This window comes from Aedes aegypti, chromosome 1 (assembly GCF_002204515.2).
Source record: "Aedes aegypti strain LVP_AGWG chromosome 1, AaegL5.0 Primary Assembly, whole genome shotgun sequence".
Taxonomy (NCBI): Eukaryota; Metazoa; Arthropoda; class Insecta; order Diptera; family Culicidae; genus Aedes; species Aedes aegypti.
Genome location: NC_035107.1, coordinates 23,800,389 through 23,824,380, shown reverse-complemented (window position 1 = coordinate 23,824,380; position 23,992 = coordinate 23,800,389). Strand labels below are relative to the sequence as shown.

Genomic DNA, 23,992 nt, shown 5'->3' with positions numbered 1-23,992 from the left:
TTTTGAGAAACTTACCTGGCATTGAATTTAATCCACTCATTGTAAAAAAAACTGTTTAACGAGGCAAAATCAATACTACAGGTGCGTCGTATCAGCTTTTCCATTTATTTTGACAGCTGTCGCTCATGGGACCTTTGGTTACAAAAGGTCGAATACACGTTTTATCGGAATTAGGCGTTTTTGTTACTTTCGACCTTATGCGCAATAGGACGAATGAACAAATTTGCACTGTTCCTAGTTTTTGTTCATTACGTCGAAGTGTTTACTTTTATTTTATTTTTAAAGAAATATCATATCAAAATGATATTTTAACCGCATATTAAACTGAGTAGAATCTACCTAATGGTGAAATTAGCAGAATTTATTTACTTTTGTTACTTACGACCTTTTCTAATCGAGCTCCAGAAATATGATAAATATATCAAGACCAACAATTGAAAAGGCCTCAAGTCCAAAATGTAAACAAATCGGGTTTCTGCTGATTTAAGTGTATAAGAGCCTATTCTTACTGTATCATACAATAGTCATGCAAAAATATGCATGAAAGTTGAAAAAATATCATTTTTCTAAAAGGCCCCATCTCATTTCCCGATAATTAGGATATTAATCGCAAATGCGGCCTTTTCCCAAAAAGTCCCCATTTCTATATTTACTTGAAACCGAGTTGAGGCCTATTAAACAAACATCAAAATTGCAACTAAAATTACGAAAAAATGTTTCAAATTTACTAAGCAGATACAAGTTATACTTCAGCCGCTCCGCTCCATGTATTATTTTACACAGCGATAGTCTCAACAGCGAACATAATCAAATTTTTCGTCGGGTTCCTGTGGAGTGATGTATTTTGTATCATACTACCTAATAATACCTGTGTCAGCATGTCTGTACTTCACGACTTATTGATAACAACACGATTTCGTTACTATTACATGAAACATAACGTTCAGTTGAAATATTACTTCAATTGAACAAATATTTCCATATAATTGCTCGACGACACTCACGCTTAGCACATCCATTATGTTTATCGATGACGATGATTGAATAAATCACATACTTAATCGACCGCACGAATCTCCTCTTGCTGCAGAGATCCCATGTACCTTGCTTTACCACGTAACACTCTTCTACACTTCAATTATCGTATTTTATCATGAATATTGAATGATTTTCAAAAGGCCACATCTGAAGATGATGAAAAAACAAGCCACAACTAGAAGGCCTCAACACATTTTAGAGTAAACAAAGGCGTCAACTCACAGGCCTCATCAGCGTCGGCCGGCGTCTATGGGCACAAATGAAAAGGGCTGCATAGCTTTTGGTGAAATAAAAGCCTCATTTCCTTTGACTCGTTTTTTAGCAGGATTTTTTGCTAAAATGATAGTAATGAATATTCATAGCTATAAATCAGTTTATCCATCGACTTTCTGGACGATAAAATAACATAAAATGCCTTAATTCATAATTTAAATTTGATTTATTGTTTGACAAAACAAGATTGCATTTTTCTCATTGTTTACTTTTTGGAGATGAGGCCTTTTGAATTGTTAGTCTTGATATCTCGCGTAACAATTCATTAAGGTGATTGTAGAACGAAGCCACACCTCAGATTTTCAAGAGCACATGACTTGATAACCAAACAGCGCTCCGCGTTGAAAATGCATCCCATTGGTCACCACCAGCAAGCAAGCAAGCAATTTGATTGATTTGCAACGCGAACTGTTGTCAGATTCTGCAGTCTTGTGCACTTGAAAATTCAAAGTTTGGATTCGTTTTACAATCACCTTAAGGACAATCCTCAAATATTTGGTACTGGAAAAATTCGATGTGAATATTGTTCACCACATTTGCAATTGCTATTTCTCAGTACCGGGTACCCCCGTTGGTTTGACCACATTTAATCTGAACACTTTTTAATTTGTACACCGCTAAATTGCCAATCGTTCAGATTAAAAATGGTTCAAACGTCATTTGATGGAGAGAAATCGGAGCATTCGTCGTTTCAAGCAGAGAGCCAATAAATATTTGGGTTGATTCACAAATTTCATAACGCTGAAAATGGCTATTTTGGACACCCACCCATCATCACCTCGTAATGATTTTTATAAAAATATTTGTTCTGATTTTGTATAAGCTGTAACATCATGGTGACACCCACCCACCCGTTATGAAATTAGTGAATGGGCTCTGTTTACAATACTTGCATAGTTATGCTGTGAACCGTTTCACCTATTCGTTTAACTTTCAGTTAAAATTTGACAGCTCGATAGTTATTTCACCTTCGGTTAGAAATAACCCTGCTCTGGAGCATGGTAAAACTTGACAGTTCGAAAGTTATTTTTTGCTCCCGTGAATTTGAGAATAACTAACCATCTGTTAACTTTGTTCTGAAATAACTACTTGACTGTCAAAACTGAAATGGGTCGACCGCGAAGTTCAATTTAACCATTTGAGGGGAAAATAACTATCGAGCTCTAAAAGTTAAACGAGTAGGTGAAACGATTCACAGCCTTAGTGAGTGTTGGAAGATGCTATCAAGCCCGATTTTTTTTACAATTTGATCATTGACCCTTTAGAATTGTAACGTGAGATATAAACCTACATATATCATAATTTGGAACTCTGAATTATAATTTGCTGGACGCTAGTTTTATATTTATGTTTCGTAATACTTGGAAATGATGAAAAATTTGTCAATATTCTAATAAAAATAATGTTTCTTACATTTTAAACACAATCAAAGTTGTCTTGCAAACATCATTTTTGCGCTTTCAAAATAGATTTTGCAAAATTTAACTTCATATCTAATGGTTAGTTTGCTGGCAACCCGGTTCGCAAATAGCGACTCCAGTCGCGCGTCGTGCTCTCTTGCTGGCGCTCTTCCATCCAGTCCAGTCAGTCAGTCAGTCGTAATGGCGATTCCGTTGCAGGTGGAGGGTCTGTGAAAGGCAAAATCGGAAACACAAAATACCAGAAGATTTTTAAGGAAAAAAATAATTTTCCCCTCATTAAAATTTAATTTTCAAGTGCGTGCGCTCGCGTGTGTGTAATCCTCCCGTTCCCAGATCGTTTCGGCGTGTGAATTCTAAGGAAAACTGAACTAAATTTGCCTTCCGCCTGCAGCTTGTCGCGTTTTTCTCCGGATTGACTGCGTGAGTGACCAAATTTTGACCACTGCGTGGGGTAAATAATTGCGATTCACGAGTGTGTGTATTAGATCCAAGTAGCTGAGGGAGAAAAATTCTGCGGAATTAATCCATGTGTGTGGTGGGGAAAGGCTTGCTTCGATCCGATCATCCGGTCGTGGGAAAATAGTGATTGAAGATTATTTTTCGGGTCTTTCCGTTCCCTGTTCCGCAGAAGAGAAGCAGGGAAGAAGAACGCGGATTGTGTGCGGGATTTCCAAACCTCGCAAGTCGTCAGCCAGAGCGAGCGAAGGCAGTGCAAGAGTATTGGTGCTAGCGCGGATTAATCTGATTAGGTCGAAATTTGATTAGTAAACAGCACCTTCGGACCAGGGATGCCAGGTGATTTTTTCCAATGTCTTCCAATTGCACGGAAAAATGTCTTCCAATGTCTTCCACTTTAAACTTTTCAATTATCATGGTAACTTAAGGGCAACTTAAACGGTGGTCCATTTTTTATTCCAAACTAGTGGTCCCGGCAAACTTCGTCTTGCCATCAAGTAGGCTGTTGAAAAACGCTTTTGATCGTCCCATATAAAATGACAGTTTCGTTCGCGCTCGTTTTTTCAACTTTCCCGGTGAATATCCTGGGATTTTTATACACACGAACACGTCGGAACCCCTGACGAACAAAACTGAGAAAGAATCATTCAAATCCGTTGACCCGTTCGTAAGCCATTTCGTGACATACAAACACCATTCCATTTTTATTTATATAGATAGATAGATACGTCAAAATTAATTAGACCAGTAAAAATAAACCAAACCGCCCGCACATGCAACGGTGTTTTTTTATCTGATCAATTTCAAACGTGATCACAAAAACAATCATGTTGGTGATGCTTGGAAAAATCGAAATTCTAGCTGAATCCCTTAAGGAATTTCTGTAGAAATTCACGTAAGAACCACCGGGGAATGCGCATTAAATATATCGCGAAATTAACAAAGGAGTACCTGGCAAACTTCATTTATCCTGAAATTTCTGGCGGACTTAGAAATTCTCGGCATTTTGCAACTATAACTATGACCTAGGAGACGGACTTAGGAATTCTTGATGGAACTCTCGGTAAGAGTTTTTGAGGAACTCCTGGGAACGGAATCATCAAAAAATTTAAGAAGATCTTTTGAAAGAATTTATGCAAGAGCTCCCGGGGGGCTTCTGGAAAATTCCTAGCTCCGAAGGAATTCCAGGCGGAGTTCTGAACGAAATCCCAGGAGCTATTGCTATTGGAATTCCTCTGAGGAATTAATGGATAAAATACCCGGAGGAGTTCTTGGGGGATATCTTCGGAGGAATTTTTGAAATTCCCGAGGGAAAAATTCCCGGGTCAAATTCCCGGGGGAAATTCCCGAGGGAAATCCCCGGAGGAATCCCTGGAGGAAATGCCGAAGAAATTTCCTAATAAAATTTGCAGGCGAATTTCTGGACAAAATCCTCGAATGTATTGCTGTTGGAAAGCCCCTGAGAAATTCCTGGAGAAAGTCACCGGAGGAGTTCTTGGAGATATCTCTAGAGAAATTCTTGAAACCTCCGGAAGAATTCCTGGACGAAATCCCCGGAGGAATTGCTATGGGAATTCCCCTGAGGAATTCCTGGCAAAAATCCCCGGAGAAGTGCTTGAGGATTTACCCGGAAGAATTGTTGAAACATCCGGAGAAATTCTTAGAGGAAATCTCTGGAGAAATTCCTAGTGTACATCCCCAGCAGAATTCCTGGAGAAAAACTCCGGATGAATTCTATGAAAACATCCCTGCAGGATTTTCTGAAGAAAATTCCCGGAGGAATTTCTCAATGAAATCCCCGAAAGAATTTCTGGGCAAAATCCCCAGAGGAATTCTTGGAGAGAATCCCCGAAAGTTTTCTGTGGGAAATCCCTAGAGGAATTGTTGGAAAAAATCCCCGAAGGTATTCCTGGAGGAAATAACCGAAGGAATTCCTGGAGAAAATCCTCGGAGAAGTTCTTGGAGGAAACCCCGGAGAATTTCATTGAAAAAATCCTAAGAGGAAATATTAGACGAAATCCTCGGAGAAAATGCTATTGAAAATCCACTGAGGAGCTCTAGGGCTATATCCCCGAAGGAATCCCTAGAGGCAATCTCCTAAGGAAGTCCCTGGAGAAAATCCCAGGAGAAATTCCTGGAGGAAATCTCCGGTGAAATTCCTGGTGCAAATCCCCAGAGAAATAACTGGAGGAAATCTCCGGATAAATCTTCTGAAAAAATCGCAGAAGGAATTTTTAGAGATAATCTTCGGAGGAATTTATAAATAAATTACTGGACAAAATCCCCGAAGAAATTGTTATTGGAAATCCCCTGAAGAATTCCTGGAGAACATACCTGGAGCAGATCTTGATGGACATCCCCGGTGGAAATCTTGGTAGCAATTTCTGGAGAAAATCCCCAGAGAACTTCCTGGTGAAAATGTCCGCCTAAATTCTCCTTAAAAATCCTCTAAGGAATTTCTGGAAGAATTTCATAATGAAATCCCCAGAGAATCTACGAAGAAACTCTTGAATTTCCCGGAGACAATGTAGAGAATTTTCTGAAGTAACTTCAGGATAGCTCGAAGTGGACTACTAGAGGAACTTTGAATAATTCCTGTAGAATTCCGAAAAAAAATCTAGGAAGAAATATAGAGAAAATCGGAAGAAATTCCCGTTCCAAAAGAATTCCCGGATGAAATCTGTAGGAACTCCCGGAGGAGCTTCAAAGAAATTCAATGAAGAACTCCGAAAAAAAATCCATGAGGAATTCTGAAGAAATTTCTGGAGGGCCTCAGGGACTCCGAAGCAATTTCTGGAGGAATATGTTGTAGAAAAACTTCGAAGAAATTCCTAAAGAAACTATGGAGATAATCCCGGAGGAACTCTGGAAAATACCCTGGAGGGTCTCTGAAGGAAAGAGCTCCATGAAATGTGTGCAGGAAATCCTATGAATTTCTGAAGGAACACTGAAAGAATTCTATGAGAATCCATGGAAAACCCGTAGGAGTTTTCGGTGGAGCTCAGAAAGAATTCCCGTAGTAACTAATATAGAATTCTCGGACAAACTTCGAAGAAGTTTCAGATGGACCTCCGAAGGAATTCCCGCCAAGTATCAAATCGCCAGAGGAAAAAAAACCTCTAGAGGAGTTCTTGGGAGAAGTCCCCATGTGGCATTCCTAGAGAAAATCTCCTGATTAATTCCTGGAGGAAATCCCCGGATTAATTCCTGGAGGAAATTCCCTAGAAATGCCTTAGATGAATTTCTGTAGAAAATCCCCGGAGGAAAAAAAACCCTCAAGGGAATTTCTCAATTAAATCCCTGGAGGAATTCCTGGAGTAAATCTACGAAAGAATTCCTGAAGGGAATTCTCGGAGGAATTCCTGGGGGGTTAATTTCTGGAGGAGGTCGCTGGAGGAATTCCTAGAAGAAATTTCCGGAGGAAGCTGGAGGAAATCTTTAAAATAATTTCTAAACGAGATCCCCGGAGGAATTGTTGAAGAAAATCCATAAAGGTTTTCTGGGGGGAAATCTCTGAAGGAATGCTGGGAAAAAAAATCTCCGGAGATAATCCCCGAAAAAATTCTTGGAGGAAATCCCCGGAGGAGTTCTTGGGGGAAAACCCCGGAGAAATTCATAGAAAAAATCCTCAGAGGAAATCTTGGACAAAGTTCTAGGAGAAAATGCAATTGAAAATCCACTGAGGAGTTCAACCAGGTATCTCCGAAGGAATCCCTGGAGGAAATCTCCTGAGGAAGTCTCTGGAGGAAATTCTCTAAGAATTTTTGTAAAAAAATCTCCGGAGGAATTCCTGGAGGAAAATTGCCCAGGCAAAGCTTAAAGCTTTTAGTCAACCCTTCTCCAGAAGCTAGGTAGAAAACTGACCTAAAAGGGCTTAATTTTAACCACCTAATAAAATTTCAATCTTGTCGCTTCCTTTGCGATGCTTATCCACCTATTTATTTCCATCATTTGCAAAAATCTGCTATAGACTCCCTTTACCTTTGAATCGCATGACCACTATAGCCAAAACAAAAATAATATAAAAAAACAAAAGCTAAGTAAATGCTCAGAAAATCCTAAGTCACCTCCTTACCATGCTCAGTTCAAAATTTGTGAAAGGATTTTATTCGCTAGAGATTTCTCTGAAGGTTCCTAATAAAAAGCTTTAAGGGATTTGTCTACAGATGATTCTCTATGTTTTTTTTTTCACAATTTTTAAGGTATTCCTTCAGCAACTCTCAATGCCTAACAAAATATCTCCTCTGGTTCTTGTGTTAATTCCTAGAGTAATTCTCGAAGTTATTAATTACTTGAAGAATTTCTTCAGTTTTTTTAAGGTTTCAATACTTCTTGATGTTTCTCATTGTTTTTTTTTTTGCTTTATTTGAAATGCATGAAATACATTTAAAAAAAAAACAAATTAGCTCTTTTTATATTCACATGAATGACTTATCTATATTTTATTTTAAAATCTCTCAACACATCTTCTACGGATTTTTAAAGGAGTTCGATGGGAATCAAACCAAGAATTTAAGAGAAATTTCAGTTTGTTTTTCTATCTCCATGTTTTTTTTTTCAGGAATAACGTGATCTAATAGCTCTATAAAAATCGTTAGAGATTCTCAAAGATTTTCACCAGACATTTATCTACGGACAACTCTCTTCCGAGAATTTCTGAGGTAACTAATGAAAGGGCACTTCATGGAAAGTTTCAAGACAAATATACAAAAGATAACCAGTATTTGAGCATTTTTTTTCTCTGCAAAAAAAAATAAAATAACATAAAAATTTCTGCAAACGGTTTTAGTAGAAGTCCCCTGAAAAACCCATGAAGATCTGGTTTTTTATCCTAGTGGAATTTTCAAATAAGTTTCTTGGTTAGAAAATTGGTGCTCTTCCCATAATTGTTTAAAACCTGGGTGGAGTTTCCTAGAAAACTCCATAAATTTCTGGAATAATTTGTTGGAAATGTGTAAGAATTCCTGAAAATAAATCTGAAGAAACTTCTATAAGAATTCATGGAGGTATCGCCAGTGATATCTCTGGACAGATTTTTGAACGAATACTTGACTTTATTTCGCTGAAAATTCTCGGTGCAGTGTAAGTCATACTTTAATACGGTATACCTTTTTTGTTCTGAAAAGCCTTTGGAAGTAATCCTAAACATTACATAGAGGAATTATGGATAGTGTTCCAGGACGGAATGCCAATAGAATTGTTTTAAGAGTGTTTAGAGAAATGTTCAAAGTAGCGACTAGTGGAATTCTAGAATGAATAATTGAAGATTATATTTAAACTTTTAGTAAAACTCATATTTTTGAAAAAATAAAATCTTGTTTAGTTTTTGAAATAATTATTTTTTTGAACTATAAGAAATCTCCAAGAACTGTTCCATAGTCAAATTATTCTATTAAAATGCATGTAGAAGATAATGTTCAAAAAATTAAGACACTTCTCACACTTGTTTATTTTTGCATTGCCCATGATGTGTGTATTTTAATCAGCGATAAACTTCATGGATCGAAATTTCAATTTAAAAGCACTTTTTATTGCACCTTTACTTCTTCAGGATTTCTCTAGGATTTCCCATGTGCAAATCAGCAATGTATTCTAGGGTTCGTTCCCAAGCATCTCCCAAAAAACATTGTCTGTATTTCATTGGGCAATTTATCCGAGAATTTTGGTAAGGATTTCTAGTAAGATGATACTTCCACGATATTTTTAAAAAATCGATAACAAAATTATTTATGATTTATAAATTCCTCCAGATAGTTTTAAGAATTAGCAAAAAGATTTCTGCTCCCGCACTAGGATTGTTACAATTAGTTTCATCCCAAAGTATCTAGAGTACTCCACAGATTCCTTTGAAACATACCTAAGAGTATTCCCTAACAAATCTGAAATAATATCATGGAAATTTATTACGGATATTTTTGCAGATATTGTTTGAAATATTGTGAAACAATTGGTGAAGGAATTCTTAAGAAGTTTCCGAAGAAACCAGTGGAAAAAATCTTGACAGTTATCCCGAAAGTCCTTGGGATAATTTAAGAAGTAACGATTGTAGCAATCTCAGAAAAAAAATCATATTTGTATATGAATTCGTAAAAAAAATACACGAGAATCGCTGAAACAGATCATAGAAAAAATGATTGTAGGAATCCCTGAATACCTTTGATGAACCTCTGGAATAATATTTAAATGCATTACTAAAATGTTTTTACAAATCTCTGCAAGAGTTAATAGAAGAAATTCTGGAAGAATCCTTGACCGAATTCTCAGATCAATATCTAAAGAAATCAATGGAATTCGGAGAGGGATAACTAAAGATAGAGTAAGACGTGCAAAAATCTTATAGAAGCATTTCTGTAATTTTCAACTCACATATTTTTTTAAATCTAGGAATTATTAAAATGCCAATAATTTAAAATTGTCTTCCAAATGTCTTCACAAATTGTGAAAAGTCTTCCAAAAATCTTCCGTCTGCCAAATGTCTTCCACACTACTCAAATGTCTTCCAATGGAAGACATGTCTTCCAACCTGGCATCCCTGCTTCGGACCGATGCACATCGAAGTGAGCCAGCAGGATTTACTACAATCGCCGTCTGTGCTAAATTCGTCAATGAATGTGTTGTGATCGGAAAATGGATCATCTGGAAGAAGAATAACGATTGTGCATCGAAGTATGCGCTGGAAGGCGATCAGCCTACTTTTCGACCCGGATTGTGAACTTTGCCTTTATCGAGAATCAAAGCACGAAATCGATGCTTGCTTTGGTGCCCCCCCATTTCTGAATTCTGATTCTGTTGGTGTTCGTTCGTGGATGTGCGGATTATAATGATGATGGTGATGATTCTGCTGAAACTGCTTTTATGCCATGGTCTTCCAGTTTCCGATTATTGGATGCGATTTTTCGAGCGAGATTGAGCTTGGGAGGGGAGAATCGGATTTTAGCGAGGAAGCCAGAAAGGCATTATATTTCTGTTTATTCATGCAACTTTTCGCCCTTGAGGAGTTCGTCGCCCGATAGCCGGGGAACATCTCTTTATCATAATCAAACAAAAATGATTTTGATGGCATATGTGGAAAGGGATCAGCGAAGTAGCCATGAAAGCCATGCTATGGTTCTATAACTCGGTATCGCGTTATGGAGAGTAGACTCTATATGGAATATAAAAAAATATCGAATTAATCACACAAAAAAGATTTTCATTAATCTGATAAATACTTCTTCTGGACATATTCTTGAAGATTGTCAAATCAGAATACAAAAAATGAGTGACAAAGTGACGAAACAAAAACCCAGAAACTCTATCGTGCTGAAAAGTATCAGTGAGAGAAACAACTTTTCATAAATCGATATTGAAGGGACTTTCGAGTTAGGTAGGTATCGAGCTACAGAAAACAAAACCATGAAAATCAACTTTAACTATGGTTCTGTAACACGATATTGAGATACCGAATATCGAGTAAGGGAGAGTTGACTGTAACAGACAAATTCTGGAATCGTATAGAGGGTAAATAGGAATGAATACCATTGAAGCCTTAGGAACAAATAGTCTAGTTTCAGCTGAAAATCAAAATACTGTTACCATTGTAAGCTAGTACTGCTATTAAAAACAGCAGATCGAGATCCAGTCATCTTACATGAATGAATTATGAATCAATAAGGCGTCACTTTTTAGTGAGAAGGTAGGAAACTCCTAATATGATGTTTAGTCATTGCGAAGTAATAGAAATGCCTCTTTGTAAATACCAATTTGCGTATCAATCAGGTAAATCTACCATCACGGCGCTGCAGTCGCTGGTAAATAAAATTGAGAAATCTCTTGAAGCCAAAGAAATAGCCGTGGTTGCTTTTCTCGATATTGAAGGAGCATTCGATAATGCATCCTAGAGCTCTATGAGTTCAGCCATGGAAGCAAGGGGCTTGGATAAAAGTGTTATCGAATGGGTTATGACTATGCTCAAGGATCGTATAATTTCGGCTGATCTAGTAGGTGCGCAAATATCTATAATAAAATCTACTAAGGGATATCCTCAAGGAGGAGTATTATCGACCTTACTGTGGTCTCTTGTAATAGATGAACTCCTTAGAAATCTAAAAGATCAAGGTTTTGAGGTAATTGGGTCCTAACATGTTTAATGATACCCAAAATTTGAGTTTAAGCCAAGGGGTGTGACAAAATCTTAAAAACCATAAGAAAATATTGTTTTGACTTAAACCAACGAGAATAATTTAAAAAATTAGTAAACATGTGTTTCTGACCTAAACTTAAGCGTTTGGTACTAAAAATGGGACAGAGCTTTAGGACCCTATTGGACATGCCGATGATGTAGCCAGCTTGGTTCGTGGAAAGTTTGATAACACGATTTCCAATCGGTTGCAAACTGCGTTCAACATTTCTCTCAAAGCTGGCTAAGTTGCAAAGACTTGCTTGCATATATCAATGACAGGATCAATGAAAAGTACACCATCGGTTGCCTTGGATGCCCTTCTTAATATACTGCCTTTGCATCAATTCATAAAACTGCAAGCTATTTTTGCCTAGCAGTTAATTCGTTATAATAAAATACTAGACGATGATTTGATTGGTCACATGAAAATCATCAAGGAATTCAATTTGAATTCAGATATGAAAACAATAGAAGATTGGATGACAACGAAGACCAACCCTTCAAAGTGGTTAAACCAAGCCGCTATATTTGAGATTCTGGTGGGCCAAGTTTACGTCCCGGTTCTATTGTTTTTTATTTGGGTCAAAGATTGTTTTTTTTTTGGGTCAAAGATGGGCGACAATACCGGAGCTGGAGTTTTCGGCCCTAGTATCAGCCAGGTAATCGCTATGGAGCGCAGTCCCACTGAAATACAAGCCATCATTGACTGTACAAATGTTCTCGGACAGTCAAGCAACTTTGAATGCTCTAAAGGCATTCACATGTAGATCAAAGTTAGTGTGGGAATGCATTCTTTCTCTGAAGCAATTGGCCAGTAGGAATGAAGTTACATTATACTGGGTGCCCTGCCATTGTGGAATTGAGGGGAATAAAATCGCCGACAATCTACCAAGACAGGGTGCAGCTTCGAGCTTTGTCGGCCCTGAATCGTTCTGTGGTGTTCCTGAGTGCTCTCTCAGGATGAAACTGAAAAATTGGGAAATGTCCATGGTATAATCCAATTGGAACGCCACGGATACATCCAAGCCAGCGAAAAGATTAATAAAACCCAGTCTAGCTAAAGCCCGGGCTATACTGAATCGTAATAAACGAAATCTTAGGGTAATAACTGGCCTGATGACCGATCACTGCCCAAGTAGGTATCGTCTGAAAAAGATAGGAAAAATCCAATCCCCTGAATGTCGTTTTTGTCAAGCTGAAAACGAAACTGCTGAGCATTTACTCTGCAACTGCGGAGCATTGCTTGATCAAAGAATGTTAGCATTTGGAAAAGGGTTATTAGAGCCCTTGGAAATTTGGCAAGGTAGTCCTAATAGGGTAATAGACTTTATAAAACGAGTTGGGACAGTGTGACACATCAATGAATGTATATCACATTTCAATTGTGAAAGGATTTTTGATGAGCACCAAATAAAATATGGGTCATACCACAATATTCCTGAATAATGGAAGCAGTAGTTAAAAGGCTCTGTAGACGAGGAAAAAAAAACGAGCTTATAACAGCAACAGCGAGGTGAGAATCATGATTCACTTTGGCATGGGGGGTTTTCTCGGCCGAATTGTCTGAAACTTTGCATCAATAAGCGCATCAGTACGACGCATATTATGATCAAATATAAGCTGTGTAGCTTTCAAATAACCCCGCTGCAGAAGTGAATCAAAAGTGCCAAGAATAGGATCCGGCTCCCTGCAACAGAAAAATTTTAATGTCGTAGAGGAGGTAAATTGGAGGCACATCTGAGAAATCATTGAGATCATTCCAATTTGCTGCTACAAGTTAGTGATCGTTCAAATGATCTCAGATGTCTTGACAAGAAGATGCCCTAAGTAACCATGAATGACCATTGAAGGCTTAGCAAATAAGGGAATTCTTTCAACTGGAGATCAAAATACTGTTACAATCGCAAGGTAGTATCTACTACTATCAACAACTGCAGATTGAGATGCAGCAACAGGCATTCCTACAAATTATGTAATTGTAATACGTATGTAATTAAACACAGATCTCAATGGGGAATTCGTCATTGATCCCTTAGAAGAGCCCACTGAGCATTTAGCCAGGAATCTACGTAGTATTCCATGAGCACTGCAAGGGACTTCCATAAACAATCTTGACAAAGTTCAACAAAAAATCATGCAAGTTTAGTAGGATATATCACTTGGGCACATCTATCATTTACTTAAAAATCGTTTTTTTTTTCATTCAATTGGCTAAAGCTCAACAGTAAGGCGCACTCATGTACGTTTTCAGAATAGAGTAGGTGATGTACAACTTTGGCAGTTCCACAATTCACTTTAGCATGGGGGATTTATCTCGGCCGAATTTTATGAGACTTTGCTGCAACTTAAGAATGACGCATACTGTGGCCAAATATAAGCTCAGGATCTTAAAAAAAACCTGCCGAAGAGATTCGAAAGTGCCAGGAATAAGATGCATCTTCCTACATGGAAATATTCTAAATCTCACTTGCTACATGTCAAAAATATTCCCAGGAGTTAATTGAGGATTTCATCAAAGTATTTCTCAAGGATTCAATCAGAAATCATCAGTACTGGAAGCTGCAGTAAATATTTCAAGAAGCTTGCTAATGAGTAACTATTTGTCGTGCGGTGAATTTGTCAAAAAAATCACCATACAATTTTGGGAAACCTTGTCAGATATCCGTTAGGAATATTTACGGAAATCTACCGAAGATCATTGCGACGGATATCGATTTTTTTTAATAATAATCTTAATCATATATTCAAGGGTTCCGCGAATGGTGGAATCAGTGAATAATTTAGCTATGTTTAATCTTTCCAATAACACCAAGAGTTCTGAGATTTTTTTCGCGGATCTCACCAGAAAATTTGAAAAAAAAAAACTGCCAAGATATCACCAGTAATGATCATAGTTTATGATTTTCACGGTTACACTTGATAGAATTAGAACGGATTTGGAAGATCAAAAATCTACAACTTGGTAATAATTCTCTCGTAAATTTATTCTTCAATCAAGAAAAACCGACACTTGTTCTCAATGGATTTGCGGACCCGCTCAGAACTAGGCACTTTATTTTGGCAGTGACTGTATTTATCAATACCGTAAAATGAGGTGTTAAGGACTCGTGGGGTTTTAAGGGATGGAACTTCTCAATCAAGTTCGACAAATCACAGAAACCTCGAAAATCGATATATAAGTCATCTGAAATGCTCGATTTGTTCGGCAACGTCCATTAATGACGTAGCATTTTTTGGGCAATTTTTGACACCCCCCTCCCCCATCGTAGCCTATTTTCCCATACCTAATACATGGTTCGTAGCAAAATCGTAGACTCCCCCCTCCCCCTTAAAATGCTACGTCATTTATGGACGGTCCCTTCAGAGGATTGTGAACTGCATTATGTAATAGGAGCTGTCTATTAATATGAAGTATTGTGGTTTCTAGAATTTGAAAACCTTTCAAAACATTTTTGTTCGAATTTTATGGGCTAAAAACATTTATCTACAAAACCATGAAATATATTTGAGAAAAATTCGCGAGTAAGGTAGAAGATAAGGAAATTTAATTGAGATCATAGTAGGGGGACATGGGGCAAGAAGGACACCCGGGGCAAGAGTGCCACCTCTAATTTCACGTAGTTCAAATCAATTTTTTGATTTTTGACGCAGGATAAGTATAAATTGAGTACTAATTGAGGGTTGTGTAAATATTACAGTTAAAAATGTTAAGTACAAAAAAATAGAAAAATGTCTTTAACTCACTAACGCAAAATATGCGAAATATTATAAGAATGTAAGACTGGAAAACAAGGTTTGACTCCCAATAAATACAAAACATATTGATTTTTCCGCACAGTATTGATGATTTTCAATTGTTTAATATAGCTGTGAGGAATTTTTTTTTCGAAAAAGTCATTTTGACATTAAATTTTACATATATAATAACAGTATGTCTTATGGGGCAAGAGGGACACCGCAATTTTCTCATATAAAATCAAATGAACTTTTATTTTTCTTGTTTAATATTGCATCCAATCAATGTTTCCTACTAAATAAAATCAAAATAAACCATCTTGGACATTCAAAATGGTTTCTGAAAATTTTTACTATAATTGTTACAGTCAAACAAGATGAAAACTAAATTAATTTCGTAAAATTACTTTTTAAATATAAGTCAACTTTTATCCCTCAGTTTTTATCTTTACTTACTCTACAATTTATCCTTTAGGCGGGGAAATAATAATATACAAAATTTGTGCCATTTTGCTCTGGTGGTCTTCTTGCCCCATATGAGTGGCACGCTTGCCCCGTGTCTCGTTTAAAAACCTCATAAGAAGGGACATTTTCAAAAATATCAAATCATCATGTGTTTCTTATATTTTTGAAATCTATCGTTACCTTCATTTAGAACAAAAGCTGAGCTTGCCCCTACACTGGAATAATCTTCAAAAATTGTGCTTATCAACCATGATTTGAATCTATATATCTTAAGGTGTCCTTCTTGCCCCCAGCCCCCCTACAGACAAAAACTTCATAAAATTATGTCTGGGTTTCAATTTTCAGGAACTTTTATGAAAAAAGTCTCGTTTTGAAAATAAGTGGGGTGAATTCTCGCGAAACATTACTAATGGACCTATCTAACATTGAGAGGCTCTCTTTGTTTACTTTCTCTTTCATTAATAACTGAGTCACATTAACCTCTTCTGTTGTGTTTTGTGCATGAAACGCTAGTCAAGGAAATTGACTTTCGATCTGTAGTGAAAAACTTCCCAAAATCTTTAGTATTTCACTGTTATAATGGAAAGAGAACGAGAGAGGAGAGAATCTCTCATTTGTACATAGGTCCTTTAGTAATGTTCCGCGAGAATTATCTATTGTAACTTTTCTAAGTAACTAAACTCATTAAATTTATGCCGTAATATATTTCAATATAGTTTTGAGTTGTTCCGTCAAGTTGAACTACAATGTAAAGTTAAGGGATCTATTTAGTAAGTCACTAAATATCTCCAAAAATGACTTATTTCGAAATTTGGTAAAATTGGTAGGAAAATCTAAATAAAAACTGATTAATGTGAATATGTTTTTTTTTTGATAATATTTTCATAAGTTCGATCACATTGGAGAAAAGTTTGCATATAGGAATGATTATCTTATTTGAAATGGTTTTGGAGCTATTAATTCTTTTAAGTTTTGAGATTTATTGGCGTATTTTTGGTCCACGGGTTACATTAATTAACAATCGTTTTGATTGAAGCCGGCGTTTCGAGCATTTATTTGCTCATCTTTAGGGCAAACTACAATTTACAAAAATATATGCTATTTGTCTGGTCAAGTCCGAAACATTAATTAAGACTACTTACATCATTGATTTGTTTTTAAGTCAAGTGGGTTTGGACAAACATTGATTGAACGACTAACAACATTACAATGCAATTACAAATAAATTTCGGACATAATAACTTAACTCACATAATTTTAATTTGAACGGAGCACAAACTTACACAGCTTTGCACCCGAGCACATTTAAACAGGTTTGACCTAAATTACGCCACTAAATCTCAAAATCAGTCTAAACGGTTGATATTCTATTATATTTTTTAAGTATTACCTAGGTCCTAGATAAACAATATTATAGTATAAGGTTATTTCCGAACTTTTTTTTAGAAAATTTATAGTGTGCGATACCGTGAAACGGGGTGACTTGCAACACATTGTAATTTACAACTAAAGTTCACTATAAAACACAATTTTCATTAGAAAAATTCGTTTTAAATCGGTGCTTCAATACGTGTGACTCACAATTCAAGTAGGGGCCACGATTAAAACTGTTATTATAAATATGATCATACAATAAACATAATTCTTTTAAATGTCTAGAAAACTGATACTTGATGGAGGTTCGAAATCGTGACCTGAAAACATGAGATAGATTTAATGTACAAAAGTAATACTCTACATGTTGTTCCTATAACTAATAAGTGATAATCTGACGAACTTTATTTTACGAAATTGTAGCAACAACTTTTTAATAAAAATAATTTTTATACACATGTACCTATGCGGGGTGACTTGCAACACTTTATTTCTAAGCAATTTAGAGTTTTATAAAAGTTAAAAACTTTTGTGTTAGGTCTACTTTATAGTCAAAAGAGTAATAATTCATCAATCAACTACAAACACTCGTTAAAAATATTGTTCAGTTAAGATATTGGACCTTGATGATTTAACGCCTCTTTTTCCCATACAAAAATAGTTCAATTATTTTCTTACAAAAATGTATTCTATATGTATTCTATATATATTATATCTATTCTATATATATTCTATATTCTATTCTATATTCTATTCTTGTATTGGTTCGAATGCTTTAAATACATGAATAACAATACTTAACAAGTGTGACTAATAAAAAATATCAACATTTTGTTGGAAAAAACTAAATTAGCAGCCGCACAAGGACATTTAAAAAATTTCACCTTTTTGATGACTTTTGATACGACAAAATAATTCGATTCAAATTTCCATCATCTCATTCTGTAGGCGAGCCGGCCATTCAAAGATCTACAAGGAATTTAGATTTTTAGATTATGTTTAGATCATGGTTTTGGTTGATTGAAGTTGAAAAGTGTTGCAAGTCACCCCGTTATAGTGTGAGCGACTCTTGGAAACTTTTCGTTAGGATTTTTCCCGATCATGCCACTGGGTGTTACAAGCAAGTTCGTATTGGTGTGGTGCTTTATTTAAAAGGCAAATTGGACACTTACCCTATTCACACTTAAAGTTTGTTGGAATTATCCATCTTTTGACAAGTCATGACAAGATTGCTCTGCACTGTTCTAAAATACGAATATTGCATATAAGTATAAAAATCTTTTCAAGACCATTGTGCGATGCTCTGATAGCTTACATGAAAATAGAATCAATAGGTATGAGAGATTTAGCAGTTAAAATAAAATGATTAGCGTTTTCAGGAGTTCCAACTTGAATTATATTGAAGTAATATCATTTTTAGATTCAACAAGACCTTCAGAGTTTAAGGGATACATCAACGAAGTTGACCAAAATAATATTTTTTTTGCTGTTGGCAAAATATAGTTTTATATACAAAGCTCAAATTCCTTAACACCCCATTTTGCATTTTCGTCAAAAATCACACATTTTTATGATTATCTCAGAAATCTGCCATAGGATCGTCTTCATTGTAATTGGCTTTTGATATACACGCCGGGAGAATTATAGGACTGTATTTTGTTCAATTATTGGCATACTAGAAGTTGCTCGAATTTTAAGTGGAATTTTTTTTTTTTCATCCCTTAACACCCCATTTTACGGTACGTTGGTACCTACAATGTTTTGTATGTATGTTTACTAAATCTGTGTTTATTTAAACCCTGATTGATACCTGATGGGAATGACTGTATATTTGCTCAGGCGTTGAATCAAATGGGAGATGAACTTTATTGAAACCTAATGGCCACGTGGACACCAAGATAGAGTTATTATGGAATGTACTTTCCAGTAATCCGCCAAAGAACTTACCGATGATGCACAGAAGCTTTTGATGAGAACTAAGAAAGTTTTTAAAATGAATTAGTCAACTACCTATCTCGCCTTGAGAGCACCAAAAATGGACGCTTATGTATGCTGCCTTGGAATTGTATCGATTTACGACATTTTTTAAGGATTTGCGTACAGCAAAGATCTGGTCCGTTGTCTATGGATCGTCAACGAAGTCCGCTTGATAACCTCCCGTTTACTGTAGGTGACAAATGACGGAAGATAATCTGGGATAACACTTTGTAGATATCTAGATAATCGCCGGAGAAATCTCAAGTGTACATTCTGAAGATATCCTTGAAAAAAAAAAAATACTGGTTGATTTTTGGAACGTTAATCCTAGAATTAGTTCCGGGAAGGTTGAGAGATTACCTGAAAAATTTCTGGAAAAATCTTTAATAACACATGGAATAATGGCGTAGTGCCACGATGAATCGCCAAAAGAATGTTTACAAATAATCTCTGGACGATTTCTGGTCGGAATCTCTGATAAATCCTTATTAAAACGTTGTCCCTATTTAGTCTCTTTATGATTCCTGTTTAGTCTCTTTCCCAGCTATTACGTCTCTAAAGTTCCTATTTTTAGCGTAAGCGTAGCTACGCACTACGATATACGTCCTCAAACGGATGCTAGCCATTATGATATCAAAGCACCTATTTTTAATTATTCAGTCGCACCAATCTTTGAAATCATATAGAATTCAATGTTGATGTCATGGTTGTGCTAGTGAGGACGTAAAGGTTAACTTTTGAAACATGAACTAGCAAATTTAATTAAGTAAGATTCAATGGCCGTCACTTCCAATTCAAAAGAAGAATTACAGGTTTTGATGTACCATACGCTCTATATGGCAATATCTTTATCATGCTTTCGTTATCAATTGACACTTTGGACATGGTGGCCAACCAGATTCGATGATTCAGATGTGCTTTTGGTTGCCACTTGTGTTTGGAGCTCTAAGCTCTATCAGACACAGACAGGATCGTTCAAACCAGTTGCACTACAGACTTTTTTTTCTGATCGGATAAGCCATTGCGACCATTTTTTTGTGACATTACCTGTATCTTTAATGCATGTTGCATTACTCCATTTCCTTTGAATAGGTATTTCTGTACGGTTTTTGTTTCGATTACTCAGAAATTGATAAAAATGGTATATGATGAAAAGGTCGCGCTATTTGCACCCTTCATAGCGGCTTATATCTCAGCGAAGACGCGCCCCTTATCAAACATAATCTATTTGATTTCTGAGACATCAAATCGACAGTATTGATATTTGACCTTCTTCTTCTTTCTGACGTTACGTCCCAACTGGGACAAAGCCTGCTTCTCAGCTTAGTGTTCTTATGAGCACTTCCACAGTTATTAACTAAGAGCTTACTATGCCAATGACCATTTTTTGCATGTGTATATCGTGTGGCAGGTACGGAGATACTCTATGCCCTGGGAAGTCGAGAAAATTTCCAACCCGAAAAGATACTCGACCGGTGGGATTGGAACCCACGACCCTCAGCTTGGTCATGCTGAATAGCTGCGCGTTTATCGCTACGGCTATCTGGGCCCCAAATTGATATTTGACCATGAAACGGAAATCTAGTCACATATTTTTTTACGCTTTTAGATTAGTTCCCGAAAAATAGTAGAAAACAATGGTCTTTGTACTACCAGCAACACTGAATCAAGCTAGAAAATTTGTTAAGTAATCAGCATTCACGTGAGTCCTACCAGTACTTAACAGTCATTGTTGAGTTAGTACTATTGATTTTTGTCGTGGCCTTAATCGTAGTCTAGGGACTGACAATCTCCGTGAATGTAGCACGTCGTACTTATATCAAACTTGAAAACTAGCAGGGAGTAAATTGAAAAAAAAAATGTCATTGCATGGTCTCAAAAAAACAAACGCTTAATGTGTCCATTATGCCCCTATTTCCCCTACTAGGAAAAATAGATCCAGTTTCAGAAAATGTTGCCAGTAATAAGAAAAAATTCAACTGAAGATAATTACTTCAAGGTAATTCTTCTGAACATATTACCCTAGCCCGATAAACAAGATTAGACTAGGGTTCAGATTGGTTGATCTTACCCCGTAACGTAAGAGTTACGAGTAAGAAAGATAGATATGAAATCTCTAATCTTAAGGCCAACCGAACATCCAACAATTTGATGAATGTCATAATGAATGGTCCAGGACTAGAAGCAGGTCCTTTTTTAGAGACTTGGTCTCTATTTTAATACAACTCTCTAAAGTCTCTATGTTTAATGTAGGGTCTCTAAAGTATCTTTTTTAATCAAAATAATAAGTCACTACGCAGCTATTCAGCATGACCATGCTGAGGGTCGTGGGTTCGAATCCCGCTGGTCGAGGATCTTTTCGTAAAGGAAATTTTCTCGATTCCCAGGGCATAGAGTATCTTCGTACCTGCCTCACGATATACACATGCAAAAATGGTCAATCGGCAAAGAAAGCTCTCAGTTAATAACTGTGGAAGTGCTCATAAGAACAATAATCTGAGCAGCATGCTTTGTCCCAGTTGGGACGTAACGCCAGAGAGAAGAAGATAAGTCACTAATAATGATGCTTCTGGATTTAATTACTTCAGCATATTTTCCAAACATTTCTACAGGAGTTCTTCCAAGAAAATCTCAAAGGTTTTATTCCAGAGGTTTTGAAGAAATTCATTGAAAGTTTTTCCACAAACCCCTACAAGAATTCCTCAAGGAGTTCCCTACGCCGACATATTTCGTTTATTTCTCCAGCCATTTTCATATGATTTTCTTCGTGAATTCAGCTAAGGCTTATCTCAAGAATTGTTCATTAATTCTTCTAGAGATCCAGAGGTTATTTGTGGAAATCTACTCAAAACTTTCCATTATTGTGGAACTCAATGAAATCGACCAGTGATTCATATTTAAGTTCCTCCAGAGATTAATCTAGAAACATCTCCAAAATTTCATCCAAAAATTACTCCTTTCAAATAAAATCTTCATGGATTCGTCAATATTTCATTTGAGGTTTCACACCAGCAATTACTCACAATCATCTCACAAATTCACCTAGACTTCCTTACAAGTTATAGAGTTTTTCAGAGATCCTTTCAAGATTTCATCCGGAATTTCTACAGAAGTTTCATCAGAGATTACTATAGGATTTGTTATAGCATAGCGATACGTTCGGACTTTTTTCAGTGATTTCTCCCATAATGCCTTAAAAATGTCCTTGACTATTCCCTGGGAAGAATCGTGAGTAATTTTTTAAGAACTTCCTTGGGAAATTTGCAAAAAACTCTTGTGGAGTTTCTGAAAAAATATAGTATGAATCTCTAGAGTAACTTTCAAAGGTATTCTTAGAGAATCTTTTGGTTGAAATCCTTAAAAAACTTAAAAACTTAAAAAAAAACCCGAACGTCAATTCAGTAAGTAACCCTCAGAAATCAATGGAGATATCTCTGAAAAAAATATTGATTAGGATCTGGAAAAATAGATTAATCAGTAAATGAATTCTTTGCGCAAGTACAGTACAGGTTCGATTTTAGCAACGTGCCAAAATATTGCATGTTGCTAAAATCGAACCGTGCTAAACTCGACCGTGCACTGTACCTGCATTAGCTTCTGACGAAATTCCTGAACAAAAATCTACATACTAATACGAGCAGTAATACTTGTAATTCCTAGAAGATAAATATATGCTTAGAAAAATGTCTGGCCGAATTTTCTGAAAAAAAAAAAATATTTGCACACTATTATCTCCTGATTTCTGTTTGGATTATGTCTGCTTCTTTTATCCTGTAGGTCTTTTTTAAATTCCCGTAGCTTTCTTTTTGGTCTCAACTTTCGAGCATAAGTTCAATAAAGATCATATTCTAAAGGTATTCAGACACTTCCAGCCCTGCCCTTTGAAAAACGATTTCCTCTTTACTGGTTTAAATATTTGAATCGGTAAATTATCATCATCATTATCATCATTATACACCACGAGCAGCCAACCGTCAAATCTCCCAAAACAGACAACCTCCAAAAAAACCGGCAAAAATCAAGCCTCCTTCTAATGAATTGCGATCCGCTATAAGCTCTAGCAAATAAATCCAACAATCGCCGAACGTTTTTTCGCCTCAAATCTCACACACGCTCTCCAGGAAGTGAAATCGAAAGTGATCACCTATCGGCTCATCCTCCTATTTCCTTCCCCCTCCCCACAGCTCCGTAATTAATTCGCCGCAACACGGCTCCGCGTAATTCATCAAACAAACAAAAAAGTGCCACACCGCAGTGGGGTGACCCCCGAAAAAGAAAGAAGAAGAACCGTGAATAAAAAATACCGCGAACCTCGCCAACCATGCTTCCGACGTATCAGCGAATAGGCGGCACCAGCCAACCGTCGAATCCGCTGCTCGCCGTCCGGCGCTCGTTCCGCTCCAGCGAAAAGTGCCTCATCCTGCTGGTGCTGCTGACGTTCGGTTTCGTATGCTTCGGCGGGTTCTTCTTCCTGCCGGACAACTTCGGCGCCGACCGGGTGCTCAAGGCGTACAAACAGTTCCAGCGGGCCGGGCCTGAAATCTTCATCCCGCCGCCGCCGCCAGCCCACGGGCTGCTCGATGGCGATGAAGATCCCCACAAGCTGAACGACCGCGAGAAGCTGCAGGAGAAGATCCAGAAGGAACTGCCGGACGATTTCCTGGAGAAGCCGGACCTGGATGAGGCCCGTACTGGGGGGCCCGAATTCGATAACGTCCTGGACTCAGGTGCTCCCGGAGCAGGTGCGGAAGCCCCCGGACCAATGGCCGGTGGACCGGATGGCGTGGTAGCCCCGCCGCAAATTTTGGACGAACCGGATGTCCGGGGAGGTGGCGGTGGTGCTTCGTCGTCGGCCAAGGGATCGACGGCGGGCAGTGGCGGATTCCAGACGTTCAACTCGTCGGTTGGCGAAGATCCGGATCCGGCGGTGCGCGAGAAGAGGAACAAAGTCAAAGAGGTAAGTCTGATTTCTTTACTCTGTTTCTGCGTTTGCGGTGTTGGGTTGCAGCAATTGAGTCAATATTTGAGTTCTCTGGGGACTGAATACCAATGCTCGGATGTGCCTACCGTAAAACGGAGTAATATTGAAAGA

General features: G+C 37.2%; 1 protein-coding gene across 3 annotated transcripts in view; it reads left to right on the top strand.

Moving 5' to 3' along the window:
• Positions 1-2,891: 2,891 nt before the first annotated feature.
• Positions 2,892-23,992, top strand: part of LOC5578387 (mannosyl-oligosaccharide alpha-1,2-mannosidase IA) — a 217,026-nt gene continuing 195,925 nt past the window's right edge. The window contains exons 1-2 of one of the 3 annotated variants that reach the window (XM_021839159.1): positions 2,892-3,152; positions 23,085-23,857. In XM_021839159.1, the coding sequence (XP_021694851.1) occupies positions 23,222-23,857 (636 nt within the window). In that variant the 5' untranslated portion in view covers positions 2,892-3,152; positions 23,085-23,221. Of the gene's footprint in view, positions 3,207-23,084; positions 23,858-23,992 lie in introns of all 3 variants that reach the window. The other 2 variants (XM_021839160.1, XM_021839161.1) reach the window with 2 other exon arrangements.